Source organism: Psammomys obesus, unplaced genomic scaffold (genome assembly GCF_907164565.1).
Source record: "Psammomys obesus unplaced genomic scaffold, mPsaObe1.curated_primary_1811, whole genome shotgun sequence".
Taxonomy (NCBI): domain Eukaryota; kingdom Metazoa; phylum Chordata; class Mammalia; order Rodentia; family Muridae; genus Psammomys; species Psammomys obesus.
In genome coordinates this window covers 10327801-10340327 of record NW_026596143.1, presented here as the reverse complement: position 1 = coordinate 10340327, position 12527 = coordinate 10327801, and the positions used below count along the sequence as shown (strand labels likewise).

General features: G+C 40.8%; 1 protein-coding gene across 1 annotated transcript in view; it reads right to left on the bottom strand.

Annotated features, from left to right (window-relative positions):
- Positions 1 to 12480, bottom strand: part of Hook3 (hook microtubule tethering protein 3) — a 64117-nt gene extending 51637 nt beyond the window's left edge. Inside the window, exons 1-2 of the mRNA XM_055593349.1 lie at positions 12199 to 12480; positions 4038 to 4123 (exon numbers count right to left, since the gene is read on the bottom strand). Of these exons, the coding sequence (XP_055449324.1) occupies positions 4038 to 4123; positions 12199 to 12255 (143 nt within the window). The 5' untranslated portion in view covers positions 12256 to 12480. The remainder of the gene's footprint in view (positions 1 to 4037; positions 4124 to 12198) is intronic.
- Positions 12481 to 12527: the final 47 nt, after the last annotated feature.

Here is a 12527-nt window from a genome sequence, read left to right as displayed (position 1 = left end):
CATGCACATGCATGCACACACACACACACCACACACCACACACACACACACACACAAACATAAAACAATTAAAATATTTTTAAAAGGTAACCAATTTTTCACCACTTTTTTTTTCTTGGTGACCTCAGCAAGTACCATCTCTAAGACTGTATCTACATAAAGCTCTAAGAATGAGAAATATCCATTTTGGTGACATGTATCACAAGTATCAGATTATGCCAGTGCCAATTCCACATAGTAATTGAGAAATCTACACAACTATTCTTTGCTATCCTGTCTAACTAACTCAGTCATTGGCCAGTAAAACAAGCCTTCCAACAAATGTTTTGGCAAAACTTGAGGAGCACAAGTCAGAAAACCCACTCTAGAAAATAGACATATTTCATTCTGTTTAACTTAAATAGAAGTCAACAGTGTTTTTTTTTTGTTTTTGTTTTGCTTTTTTTTTTTTTTTTTTTTGAGGCCGTCTTTACTGGAATCTGTGTAAAATAATTCACAATTCAAGTAAAAATAGAAAAAAAAATCTGATCTTGAAACAATCCCTTAGGTAAGCTGGGCAGAGCTAAGAATTCCTGACTTTGTGCTATGTGAAAACAATGAGATGGCAGGAATGTCTCCCTGCCAAGCTAGTTCTTAGACTGTCAAACAACAAAACAGCTTCCACTCTGGCAATCATAGGGTAGCATTAGAGCCTTTCATAAGGAAGATGTGGGCGTGTGATGTGCCAATGAAAACACAGTATGTTACTAATGTACTAGAAACTGAAGACAGGTGAGACTTTATGGTTTTGTCTTTAAACAAACCAATGTAAACACAAAGTTGAAAGGTTGCACTTTAAGTATGATCATTTCATACACTCATACTTAAATTGTTATACTGGAAGTGGTTTCTTTTTATCATAAAGGTTTAACTTTACTTAGGCCAGTTATTTAATATGATCTTTTTAATTTAACACTTTAAAAAATGTGGTAGGGCCAGTGAGCTGGCTCAGTGGGTAAAAACATTTGCTGTGGAAGGAAGCCAGTCTGAGTTTAATCCCGAAGCCCCAACAGGGTTAGAAGAGAACAGACTCCCAAAAATTGCCCTCTGATTGCTACACATGAACCATGGCGTGTATGTGGCATGTGTCACATGTACATACACACATGTATGAATTATTAAAAATGTAAGAAATGTATACAGTTTATTTATGTCCTAGAAGTATCTTCATTTTAAGGAAAAATAATGAATTTATTAGAATATTTAGTATACTTTGTAATTTAAATTAAAAAAACTTTTTTGAAAATCTTTACAAAAAGAAGAGGCTGTGAAATGGTCTGGCAGTTCAGAGCACTTACTGCTGTACAGAGGAGCAGAGTTTGCATTCCAGCATCCACATGAGGTGGAGCCAAACCTATAACTCCAGCTCCAAAGGATATGATGCCTGCTTCTAGCTTCCAGTAGAACCCATATACATGCAGACAGGCATAAATAAAATAAACCTTAAAAAAAAAAAACCAATGCTGGGAAGGATGTGGACAAAAGGGCACCCTTACACATTGCTGGTGGGTAACCTAGTATAGTCACTATTAAAATCAGCATACAGTTTTTTCAGATAACCAAAAATGGATCTTCCAAGATGACCAGCTGAAGTATCCTACAGACTTACCCAAAGAACTCGCATCAACACATTATAGAGATAATTCTACATCAATTTTTATTATAGCAGTATTCAAAACAGCTAAGTTATAGAACCAACCTTGGTTAAAGAAAATGTGTTATATATAAACTGGTTATCCAATACTAAATAGTCAGCCCTGAAAACATACATACAAGTAACATTATCTAGACTGAGCATATTATGAATATATATTTATGAATATTATAGATTTTATTATATATGATATTACATTATAGATTTATGAATATTATAATATATTTATGAATATAGATGTATGTATATACATATGTGAATGTAACAACATTAATGAAAAAGAAAGCTATTTATTTGAAAGAGAGCAAGGAGGCATATATGGGAGGATTTGGAGGGGGAAATGAAAGGGAGAAATGACAGATTTAAATTATGACGTCAAAAATAAAAGAAAAATTATACTTACAACGTCTAAAAAAAGAGTATAGTACATAAATAATGGAATTAGTTTTCAACATGAAAAATAATGAAGTCATGTCATTTATAGAAAAAGATGCAACTGGAGAGAATTAATTAGGCCAACATCAGAAGGACTCTATACTGATACATAAAATCATGTATATGGTGACATGAAAATAAAGCAAAACTGTCCACGGGATCAATGGGAGGAGGAGTAGGTGAGAAAGTAGAGAACTGGAAGGTAGGAGGGGTGAAACACGTTCACTATGTATATAACACAGTACTACACATAAAGAATATACACAATAAAAATTTAAAAATAAAAAAAATATAAAAGGAACTTAAATTCAGCTCAGAGCAATGGATGAACTGTTCCTAGGCATGTATACAGGCACAACAAGAATCACAGGTTTCTCCAGGTGTGGAGGCTCAGCCTTTAATCCCAGCACTTGGGAGGCAGAGGCTGGTTGATCTCTGTGAGTTTGAAGCAGCCTGGTCTACAGAATGAGTTCCAGGACAAGCAGGGTTACATAGTAAACCGTGTCTCAAACAAAACAAAATAAGCAAATAAACAAATCACAGGTTTGACAGCATAAGTCATCAATTCTAATTCTTATTTGTCTCACAAGAAATGCTACATATTTTGGGGGGGAGCTGGAAGCAGAGTTGTTCAGGTCTCAAATGAAACTTCTTGAATCCCATTAAATAAAAAAAGTATGCCTACATCCTGAAAAGAGATGCATGTATACAAAGCTATAGAAGAAAGTAAAAACTATAGTTTTTAAACATATGTCTACACTCTAAATACACAAAGAAGGTTTTTTGAAACATTTTAGCTACTTCTGACATTTACAAATCATATAAGTTCTTGGAAGGTAGTAATATCAAGAATTCATTTTTAAAATGATACTGACTTTCAACAGAAGTAGAGAAAAATCCCTTGAAGTCATACACAAATCTTTTACTATCAGCTGACAAGCACTCAGAGCTTCAAAGTATAAAACCATTTAAAAATCATGCTGAACCCAATTCACATACAATCCTTTAAATAAAAAAAAAAAAAAAAAAAATTCCTGGTCCAGGCATGTTGGGGCACACCTCTGTCCCAGCATTCAGGAAATAGAAATAGGCAGATCTCTGTGAATTCGAATTTGAGGCAACCTGGTATACACAGAAACTTCCAGGTCAGCCACGGCTACCTAGTGAGACCTTGCCTCTAAAAACATAAATGAATGAATGAATAAGTAATAAACTCCTAAGTCAAAAGTTGACCGTGAATTTTATGTCAGTATGTTTTCAAAGTACGTATAGTTTTGGTCTCTGCTCGTGACTACTGAGAGATGGTGGACCCTTTATGAAGTAAGGCCTACTTAAGAGAGAGCAAGATTACCAAGGGCTCACTCTTGAAGAAACTTCTCATAGCCCCTACAACAACCTGTTTTGCATCTCCCTCTTTTTAAATTTACTTTACTTCACCATGTGAATGTTTTGCTTGAATGTATGTATGTGTACCATGTGAATTCCTAGCGCCTGGGAGGCCAGAAGAGGGTACTGGATTCCTTGGAACTGGAGTCACTAAAGCTGTGAGGCACCACTCAGGAGCTGGGAACCAAACCTGGGTCCTCTGCAGGAGCAACAAGCGCTCTTGACCACTAAGCCATCTCCCCAGCCCCTGATTTGCTTTTTGACTGCTAAAAGGGAAGTGGCTTCTTTTGCCAATGTTCCCACCACACTGCTGCCTTGCCAGAGGCCAAAGAGCAATGGGACAACTGATCAGAGCTGAAACAACCCAAACTAAATCAAAACAAACTTTTATTTCCTCTGAATTGATTGTCTTATTTTGTCAGTGACAGAAAATCAACTCTCACACTTTAACTTTTTAATCCTTTTCAGTCTAGGAAAAGTTTATACATAAGATCACACACAAAGACAAACAATTTATTCTTACATCTTTTGAAGAACCTGGGACATCACAACACCATTGGTTAAATCTTCCACAGTCTGGCATGGTGTATCCACATTAAAGGTCTGGATCTGAAGAAAAAAAAGATCTAATGGTTAACTTTATTAAGATTTTTAAGGTTTTTAATACATGTGTGATCATCTCATCTTGGGGACTGAAATAAATTTAAACAACAATCATAAAGGAGAAACTGGTGGATATTGGCTGACTTCTCCTCACACTACTCACAGGTGACAGCCTAAGAAGATGATGGCCCCTCAATGCCTCCACCAGAGATGGCCGACTCAAGAATAAAAGGGCAAGGACAGTATGGGCCAAAGAGATATTTGTTGGACAGCGGAGTCAATTTCCTATTAATGTGAACTTTTGTGTTGTGTCAACTGCTGTAGCAATCATAACAACTTAGGGGAATGTGAGTTCATGTGTAAGTGCAGGTGTCTGTGGCACAATATACATACGCATATGAAGGTCAGTGTAGAAATTGGTTCTCTCCTACCATGTGAGTCCATAGGGCTGAACTCAGATCATGACACTTGGTGACAGGCACCTTTACTAAGCCACGTTACCAGACCAGAAATAAGTCTCAAGGGCTATGTAATGGGCAATGGAAAAGAGTGAGGAGGGATACAAAGAACTAAGTTTTTGGGAGAAATTTTAACCACTGAACTTAAAAGATATGGAATCTCCTATTGTGTAGAGTGAATTTATCACTTAAGCCTAGACAGGTTGAGATTTCTTGTACTCAAAGGCAAACAAAACAAAACAAAACAAAACAAAAAAACAAAACAAAACAAAAACAACCTTTAAATGGATGCTGAATTCATACCATCATATTATCATCATTAGGTTGGATACTCAATTAATTTCATCTTCAAACTTATACTGAAATCACAATTAACTTTGTATTCATTAAGAGTAATTTAAATGAACCCAAGCAGGGTTTAGGACACACACCTGTAATTCTAGCACTTGAAAAGTGAAGGCAGAAGTTCAGGGGTTCAAGGCCACCTGAGACCAAAAAAGAAAAAAAGAACTGTAGCCAAAAATGATAACCAGTAGTCCAACCTGGACTTAAAAGGAAATAAATCCCTGAGGATAGACAGATAAAGGTCATCCTGATACAGATCTTTTACTTTGGTAAAAGTACTATGGGATGTATGAACAAAGATTTCAACCGAGAACATAATATGTTGTGCAGATGAAAATAAGCCTGATGTGGAGAGGTGGAAAGTATAGGAAGAAACGGAACAGGGAGGAATTTTTAAAAATGTGAAAGATAGAACTAAAGAAACAAGTATCATTAGGCAAGCCTGTTTAAGCCACACTGGAATTTATCCTAAGAGTAAATGGTAGTTTGTAAGTAAAAGATTTCAAGGCGGAAAGTGAGACCCAAACTGCAAAAACAAACGGGACGCATTATGAAGGGAACACTGGAGGGAAAGAGGCAGAAAACCAGCTCTACAGTCTATAGCACCGACGAGGCTAAAATAGACAGCAACCATGGGAACACTGAGCTAACAACCAAGTGACCACCTATCTCTGTTGTTATTGGCTTAGGCAAAAAAGAGCCAGGTTAAAGTATATATTCATTTTAAAGTTTTTTTTTAAATACATTGTTAAATAAATCATGAAGTAATTTACTGTTATTAAAAATGGGTGAATATCTGTTTCTCTGCACCATACTATCCATAAAAGTCAGAGCCCAGGCTCCCTCCAACATTATGTATCAGAGGTCATGGTGACCTTGAGCTCCTGATTCTCCTGCCTCCACTCCTAAGTGCTGAAAGGAAAAACTATTAATAGTACAGTTAAAACTTCCTATTTTACATAGGGCAGGAGTCTTCCAGGTAATGATGGTTATGATAACAGAGGCAGAGGGCCTTATGTCAAAGGCCTTTATAGAAAGTAGTTTTTTATTTTTTGAGACAGGGTTTCTCTGTGTAGTCTGGCTGTCCTGGAACTCACTCTGTAGACCAGGCTGGCCTCAAACTCTCAGAAATATCCACCTGCCTCTGCTTCCCTGAGTGCAGAGATTACAGGCATGCACCAGAACACTCTGCACCGCATCTCTTTCAATATCAGTTTTTTCCACATAAAGATTGGGAGGGTATTAATATTATTAGTTTCCAAACCTACGTGTACATTAAATCATCTGGAAAGTTTACATTTTGACTAAGTTTCATTTCTTAGCTCCACAAAGTGTACTACAATTTTAGCTTAATACTAGAATACTCGCCTTGCATGGACAAGGCCCTGAGTTCCATTCCCAGCTTGGGGTAAGAACTAAACTAACTGTGTGTGTGTGTGTGTGTGTGTGTGTGTGTGTACTGAACCCAGAGCTTTGCACATGCTAGCTAAAAACTCTACTACTGAGCTATATCCCACCTCTCTTAAAGTCAGACATTTCTTTTTCTTTTTTTAATTTAGTGTAGAAATATTTTATACACATATGTCTATGCACTATGTGCAGGCAGAGCTCTTAGAGGCCATCATCTCTCTTGAAACTGGAGACAGCTGTGAGCTGCCATGTGGGTGCTGGGAATTGACCCCGTGTACTCTGGAAGACCATCCAGTACTCTTAACTGCTGAACAACCTTTCCTGCCTTTTAGAGTCTTGCTAAGCAAGGGTGAACTCACTCTGTAGTTTCTACAAATTTTTCACTTGCAATCCTCCTGCCTCAGCCTCCTGAGTAGATGAGATTACAGATCTGTGCAAGTAAATTAACCTGTTAATCTATTTTAATACATATATCAAATAAATTTTATGTACGTGGGCACTAATTTTAGCATGTGGAAACCTCCAAAGTACTGCCAAAGTTAAGGAATTCAAGTTCTTACCCTCCTACCCAAGCTGGGAATGGAACTCAGGGCCTTGTACATGCAAAGCAAGTGTTCTAGTATTGAGTTACATTCCTACTTTGGATTACAAAATTGCCCCTAGTCAATCAGAAGAAAACTCGATAAAACAAATAGCTTTATTTCTTATTTTTATTTACTTGTTGTATTTTGAGATAGAGTTTCATGTATCTGAGGCTAGCCTGGGACTCGCTATTAAAGACGAGGATGACCTGGGATGACCTTAGATGCCCCAGGCCTCTTGCTTCCACCTTCTCGTTGGGAGAGTTAGAGGTTAGAGGTGGGCTGCTGAGATTACAGGTGTGCACCACCACGGCTGCTTACACATTGCTAACACAAGGCTTTGGCAAATGAGGCAGCACTCTACAGACTGGCTACATGCTTACCCAAAGCAAAGATTTTAAAGGAAGAGTAATCTGGGGGTGCCGTTCCTTCCTCCCCAACCCTCAACTTTAGGACTCAGAGCTAAATTTTCATTTTGATTTAAACAATTATTCTCTGCTTTAGCCCTTCAGGTACATAGGTACTTATGAGAACTTGAGAACAGTTACCTCTGCTTTCGGAACTGACAGATAATCTCAATTAAGAAATAAAGTTCTCACCCTATCAGGTCTGAGTTGCGATAGTAACTCAGGATAGTAATACAGTAAATAACACTGCACTTAACTACGTTAAACCACAAATTCTATCTGAAGGGTCACAATTTTTCTTGTTATTTCAAGAAGCTCTGAGAACACATTCCAACCTCCCCCTGCAAAAGCACCAGAAAAGTAAGGCATGAGATCACATTGGACCAGCAACTGTAGGCAGCACTTCTCCAATCAGGGTGATTATGCTTCCTAGGAAAGTCTGCAATAGTAAACTAAGAACTATTGTCTTGTGAGCAGAGAAGAGCAATGCTTCCACCAAATACCCTAAAACACAGAACAATGCTACCAACAAATATCAACCAGCAGTAAGCTTATAGCTCTGCTCCAAAGCAATGGTTCTAAAATGCTGTCTTGAGGTTACTAACTACACATTGCCTGGGAATATTCAGAAATGCAAATCTCAGATCCTGTCCCAGACCTAGAAATTCTAGCCCGAGGGCCTAGTAAACTGGTTTGATAAGGGTTCCAGGTGATGCTGATCAATGATAATGTCTGAGATCCACTGCTGGAGCCGGCAACCACCATGCTACTCGGACTCCCCCAGTGCATTAAACCTTTGTATTTGGGAAATTTCTTTATTCTCCCATTAGAGAAGTAAATCTATTGGCAGGAGTTAGAAAAAGGAAGAAAAATAGAATGGGAGGGATTCTCAACACTAGCTGCATTCCATAGGCTCCCAAATAAGTAATAGGAAAATAAGGACACCTAGAGATCACTGCGTTTCACAGCAATGAACCACATCTGCGATTCCTTCCCCACTAATTTCTTGTTATTTTCTGAGCACAGTCTAGATTCTTTCTTCTCAAATATGTTTTGAAGCTAAGTATATGTGTGTGAATGTTTTGCCTGCATAGATGTATGTGCTACATATGCGTGCCTGGTGCCCGCAGAGGTTAGAACAGGGTAATGGATCACCTGCAACTGAGGCTGTGGATGGTTTTGAGATACTGTTTGGTACAAGGGACCAAATCAGGGTCCTCTGCAAGGGTATCAGATCCTGTGGAATGGGGGCTATGGAAAGTTTTGAGCCACTGTGTGGGTTCTAGGAACCAAATCAGGGTCCTCTGCAGGGACAACAGATACTCTTAACTGTGGAGCTCTCTCCAGCCCCTCTAGATTCTTTCTTATGTTCCAGTTTCTTGGGTAACTGGCTAGAATTATATAGCTCAGTTACATAGTACAAGCACAAAGCCCCAGCAATAATCCTCAGCACTACACAACAAACAAATTAATTACTAAGACCTGGGAGAGTACAACCTTTTCATCATGATTCATACAGAGTTCAAGAAACTGGGCTAGGCAATACCAGATTGGGTTACCCCTCTTTCAGCTACTAATCATGGGGGGGGGGGATCCCATGAATCCATAAAACAATACAGGCTACTGTCACTGGGACTAAGACCTTATTACTAAAGACACCACATTCTTAAGTCATAGGACGTGTAAAAATCAAGCTGGTATTGGAAGCTTCATCCCGACTGACTAGCTTTCATCATGCACAATGGTGTTATGCAGGCTGCTGTGAGAGAAAACTGATGAACAGTCTTACCCAGCTGTGAACTCTGTGAGCTACAATGACAAATGGACTGACAAGTATATGCCCAATGGTATAACTGTTTTGGGAGTGAGCAATTACCTTCTGATTGGATCTAAGGCCCACTCCACAAGCCAGAATTCATGCTTTGTGTTGTGACTGGGCCAAAAGCACACACTGGGTAGGTCACAGAGTCTAGGAGGGAAGCTAATATGACTTTGGTAAATGGACATAGCATTAAACTGCCTTCTAAATACTTACCTTTATACCCAAAGAATAGGGAGCTCCTAACCCTCATCAGAGAAGCCTATTTCTTCAGGACAACCGTTATGGAAGGTACAGAGAATAAAACTGTGGAGTAATCAACCCTAAATGGGACATCTAATTCACAGCTCTTTCTCCTAAGACTCAAGAGATCATTGCAGAAGAGGGGGCAGAATGACTCCAGGAGCCAGAAGTTGTGGAGAATGTCTGCAGAAAAGTGTTTAATGGATATGACAGGGATGGTGTACATAAGAACTCACAATGGCTGTGCTGTGGCTGTGTGCCTAAGACCTGAACAAGATCAAGTTAGCCAAAAACCTAGAATGAATGGAGGTCATATTGTGGAGAAGCTACTGGCAGTTGATAGCTGCTGGAGGAGAGTCAGTCTGTTTTCTTCAGGGGTGCAGTCCCAGGGAAGTTATTCATGCTCCAGTAGATGGTCCTATACAGACATACATATACTGACAGCACTAAATGGACTCAATTGCTTAAAAAGAAAACACACACACACACACACACACACACACACACAAAACAAAAAGCAGGTATATGAACTTGGGAGGGACAAGTGATGATGCAATACAGGAGGAGCTGGAGGAGAGGAGTAAACCTAATCAAAACACATTTATATATAAATGAAATTCTCAAATAAAAATATATTTTTATATATTTATTTAAATAGCAAACAGTAAGAGAGAACTGACTCCTCTATGTTATTCAATGCCCTGCAACACAAAAGGGCTGTGATACAGTTATGTGTGCACCCCACACAAATAAATACACATTAAAAAAAAGATCATTGTTAAAAAAATCAGAAAACTAAACAGGCTGTCTGAGATAGCTCAGTGGGTGAGGGTGCTTACCACACCAGTCTGCTGACCTGAGACCTGAGCTTCTTGCTTGGGAAACACCGAAAGGCACCAGTTCCAAAAAAGGTGACTCCTGACCTCCATATGCACGTGGTAGCAACTATGCCTATACGCACACATCACAGTCACACACGGTAAATTTCTCAAAAGGGACTGACAGATGTAACAGCACAGTTTCCTCCCCCCACCCCCAACAGGCAGGAATACATTTTTGCTTCAGGGGTTGGAAGAGGAGCCAAGGGGTAATTTTCAAGCACATTCTGCTGAGCTTGCTTGTTATATACTGACTGGGCCTGACACATTTTTTCATCTTTTTAAACATTTTCCTGGTTTAAATAACAAATTGAAACGTGGCAGAGGCTTAGCTACATTGTGCAACCGATCACCACTCTTTATTTGAAGCATAGCAGTGAAGCTTATCTTCTTGCTTGAAGCTAAAACTTATAGAGTATGTTAACTATGCATTATTGTCAACGATCTGAAATTACAAGGATGATCTAATACAAAACCAAACCATAAAGCTCAGCACTTTATAAAGTCCATGTTTCAAAAGACATAATCAGATTCACGATATACCCAAATTATAAAATACTTCAAGCTGGGTGTAGTGATGCAGGCTTGTAATTCTAGCACTCAGGAAGATGAGGCAGGAAGACTGCTACAAATTCAAGATCATCGTCTGAGGCCAAAATGGGCTACACAGCAAGATCCTACCTCAAATGCACACACATCTTTAGGTTCTACTTCTATTACATTTATTACAACCAACCCAAACTAATACTTCTCAGCGTCTCAGCAGTGTCCCTACACAGAACAGTGATAGCCAGCAACCAGAGATCTGAACCTCTAACCTAAGACACTGTTCAATAGAATTTCTGTTGCTATTTGCATTTTACCTTTAAAGTGAATAAAAGGGAGAGATGAATAGCTTGGCGGTAAAGCCTTCACTTACAGTGCAGGAGGCCCAGTTACCACCATCTCCCCAATATGCAAACAAAATTTACACGTGTCACAGTAGCCTCTGTCAATGTATCCGTGTTCTTCTAAAAAGAACACATTTTTAGCAATAATTAAAGCGAGCGTTCCCAACAGGACACTTGGTTTGTTCCACGGTTTGGCATATTCCTGTACCCACCTCCACCAGCGCATGAACAACAGAAACAAACACGGTTAACTACCCAGCTATTGAAAAGAGCTGCCTAAGCCGTGACTCTTGACATTAAAACCCAGCATATTTACTTAAAAATTGGATAACCTTAACCCTTATCAATTCCAGATTAGAATCTCAATCTGGATTTTAAAGTGTGTTTTAGTTCCATTACTAAATCCCTAAATCCTTCCAGTTCAAAATCTTTATCCTTGATTCCTTTGATAAGTACCATCACGCCGTTTACTTCGTAACAGTCAAAATGCATCTCGAATTTCAAATGTTCTGCCTCTGTGCGAGTCTTCACGTTTTGTCTACCCACCCTCCAACGTACTATTTTCCAATGGGCAGGGCTTCATCCCTCAAGGGGATCCTGGCTGAACGCTACAACAAAGGCGAGAGGCATCGTTACCAGGGGTCCCGAGTGCCTCTACCGGGCGCCCAGGCAGAACTGACGCTTTGGATCACTGGGAGCTTGGGAGTGAAGCGCCAGCGCCTCAGCAAGGCAAACAGTCCTAATTACAGTGTCGCCTGCACCCCATCATTAGCCCCCAACCGGGCAGGTTTCCTCTCGGACAGCAGCCAACGTCTCAGGCCGGACAAGTTCCTCCTGGACCATGGGCCCAGCCTGCCTGAGCCCGGCCGCTCCCTGCTGACCCTGACCCGGCCGCGGGTGTAGACGCGGCCCGCACGGGCTCTTCAGCTCCGCCCGTCCCAAGCCCCGGATGTGACGGCAGATCGCCCCGGGAGCTCGCCCCCGGGACCGGCACCGGTGTCCGCGAAAGGCTGCGGAGTTCCTCCACCGGCCCGCTTGCTCACCACGTACCCAAGTGAGCAGGCTCTCGCACAGCTCCACCCGCTCCACGGACTCCACGTTAAACATCTTCCCGAGGTGGCGGCGGAGCCTCCCCAACCGACCAGAAGCCGCGGCTGCTCCGCTCGGGGTTGAGTCCGAAGGGTCGGGCAGCCGACCGGCGTGTGGCGAACCTTCTCTTCCGTCCGGCCGCTCCCCGGGCGCGGACGCTGGCAGTCAGTGGCTCCGCACTGTCACCGGCCCCTCCTTCCCTCGCTCGGGGCCGCGCGCTCCCTGCGCGCGCGCGCACCGGGCGCCGCCAGCCCACGCCCTCCTGCGCGAGCGCAGCCAGGCGCGAGCCG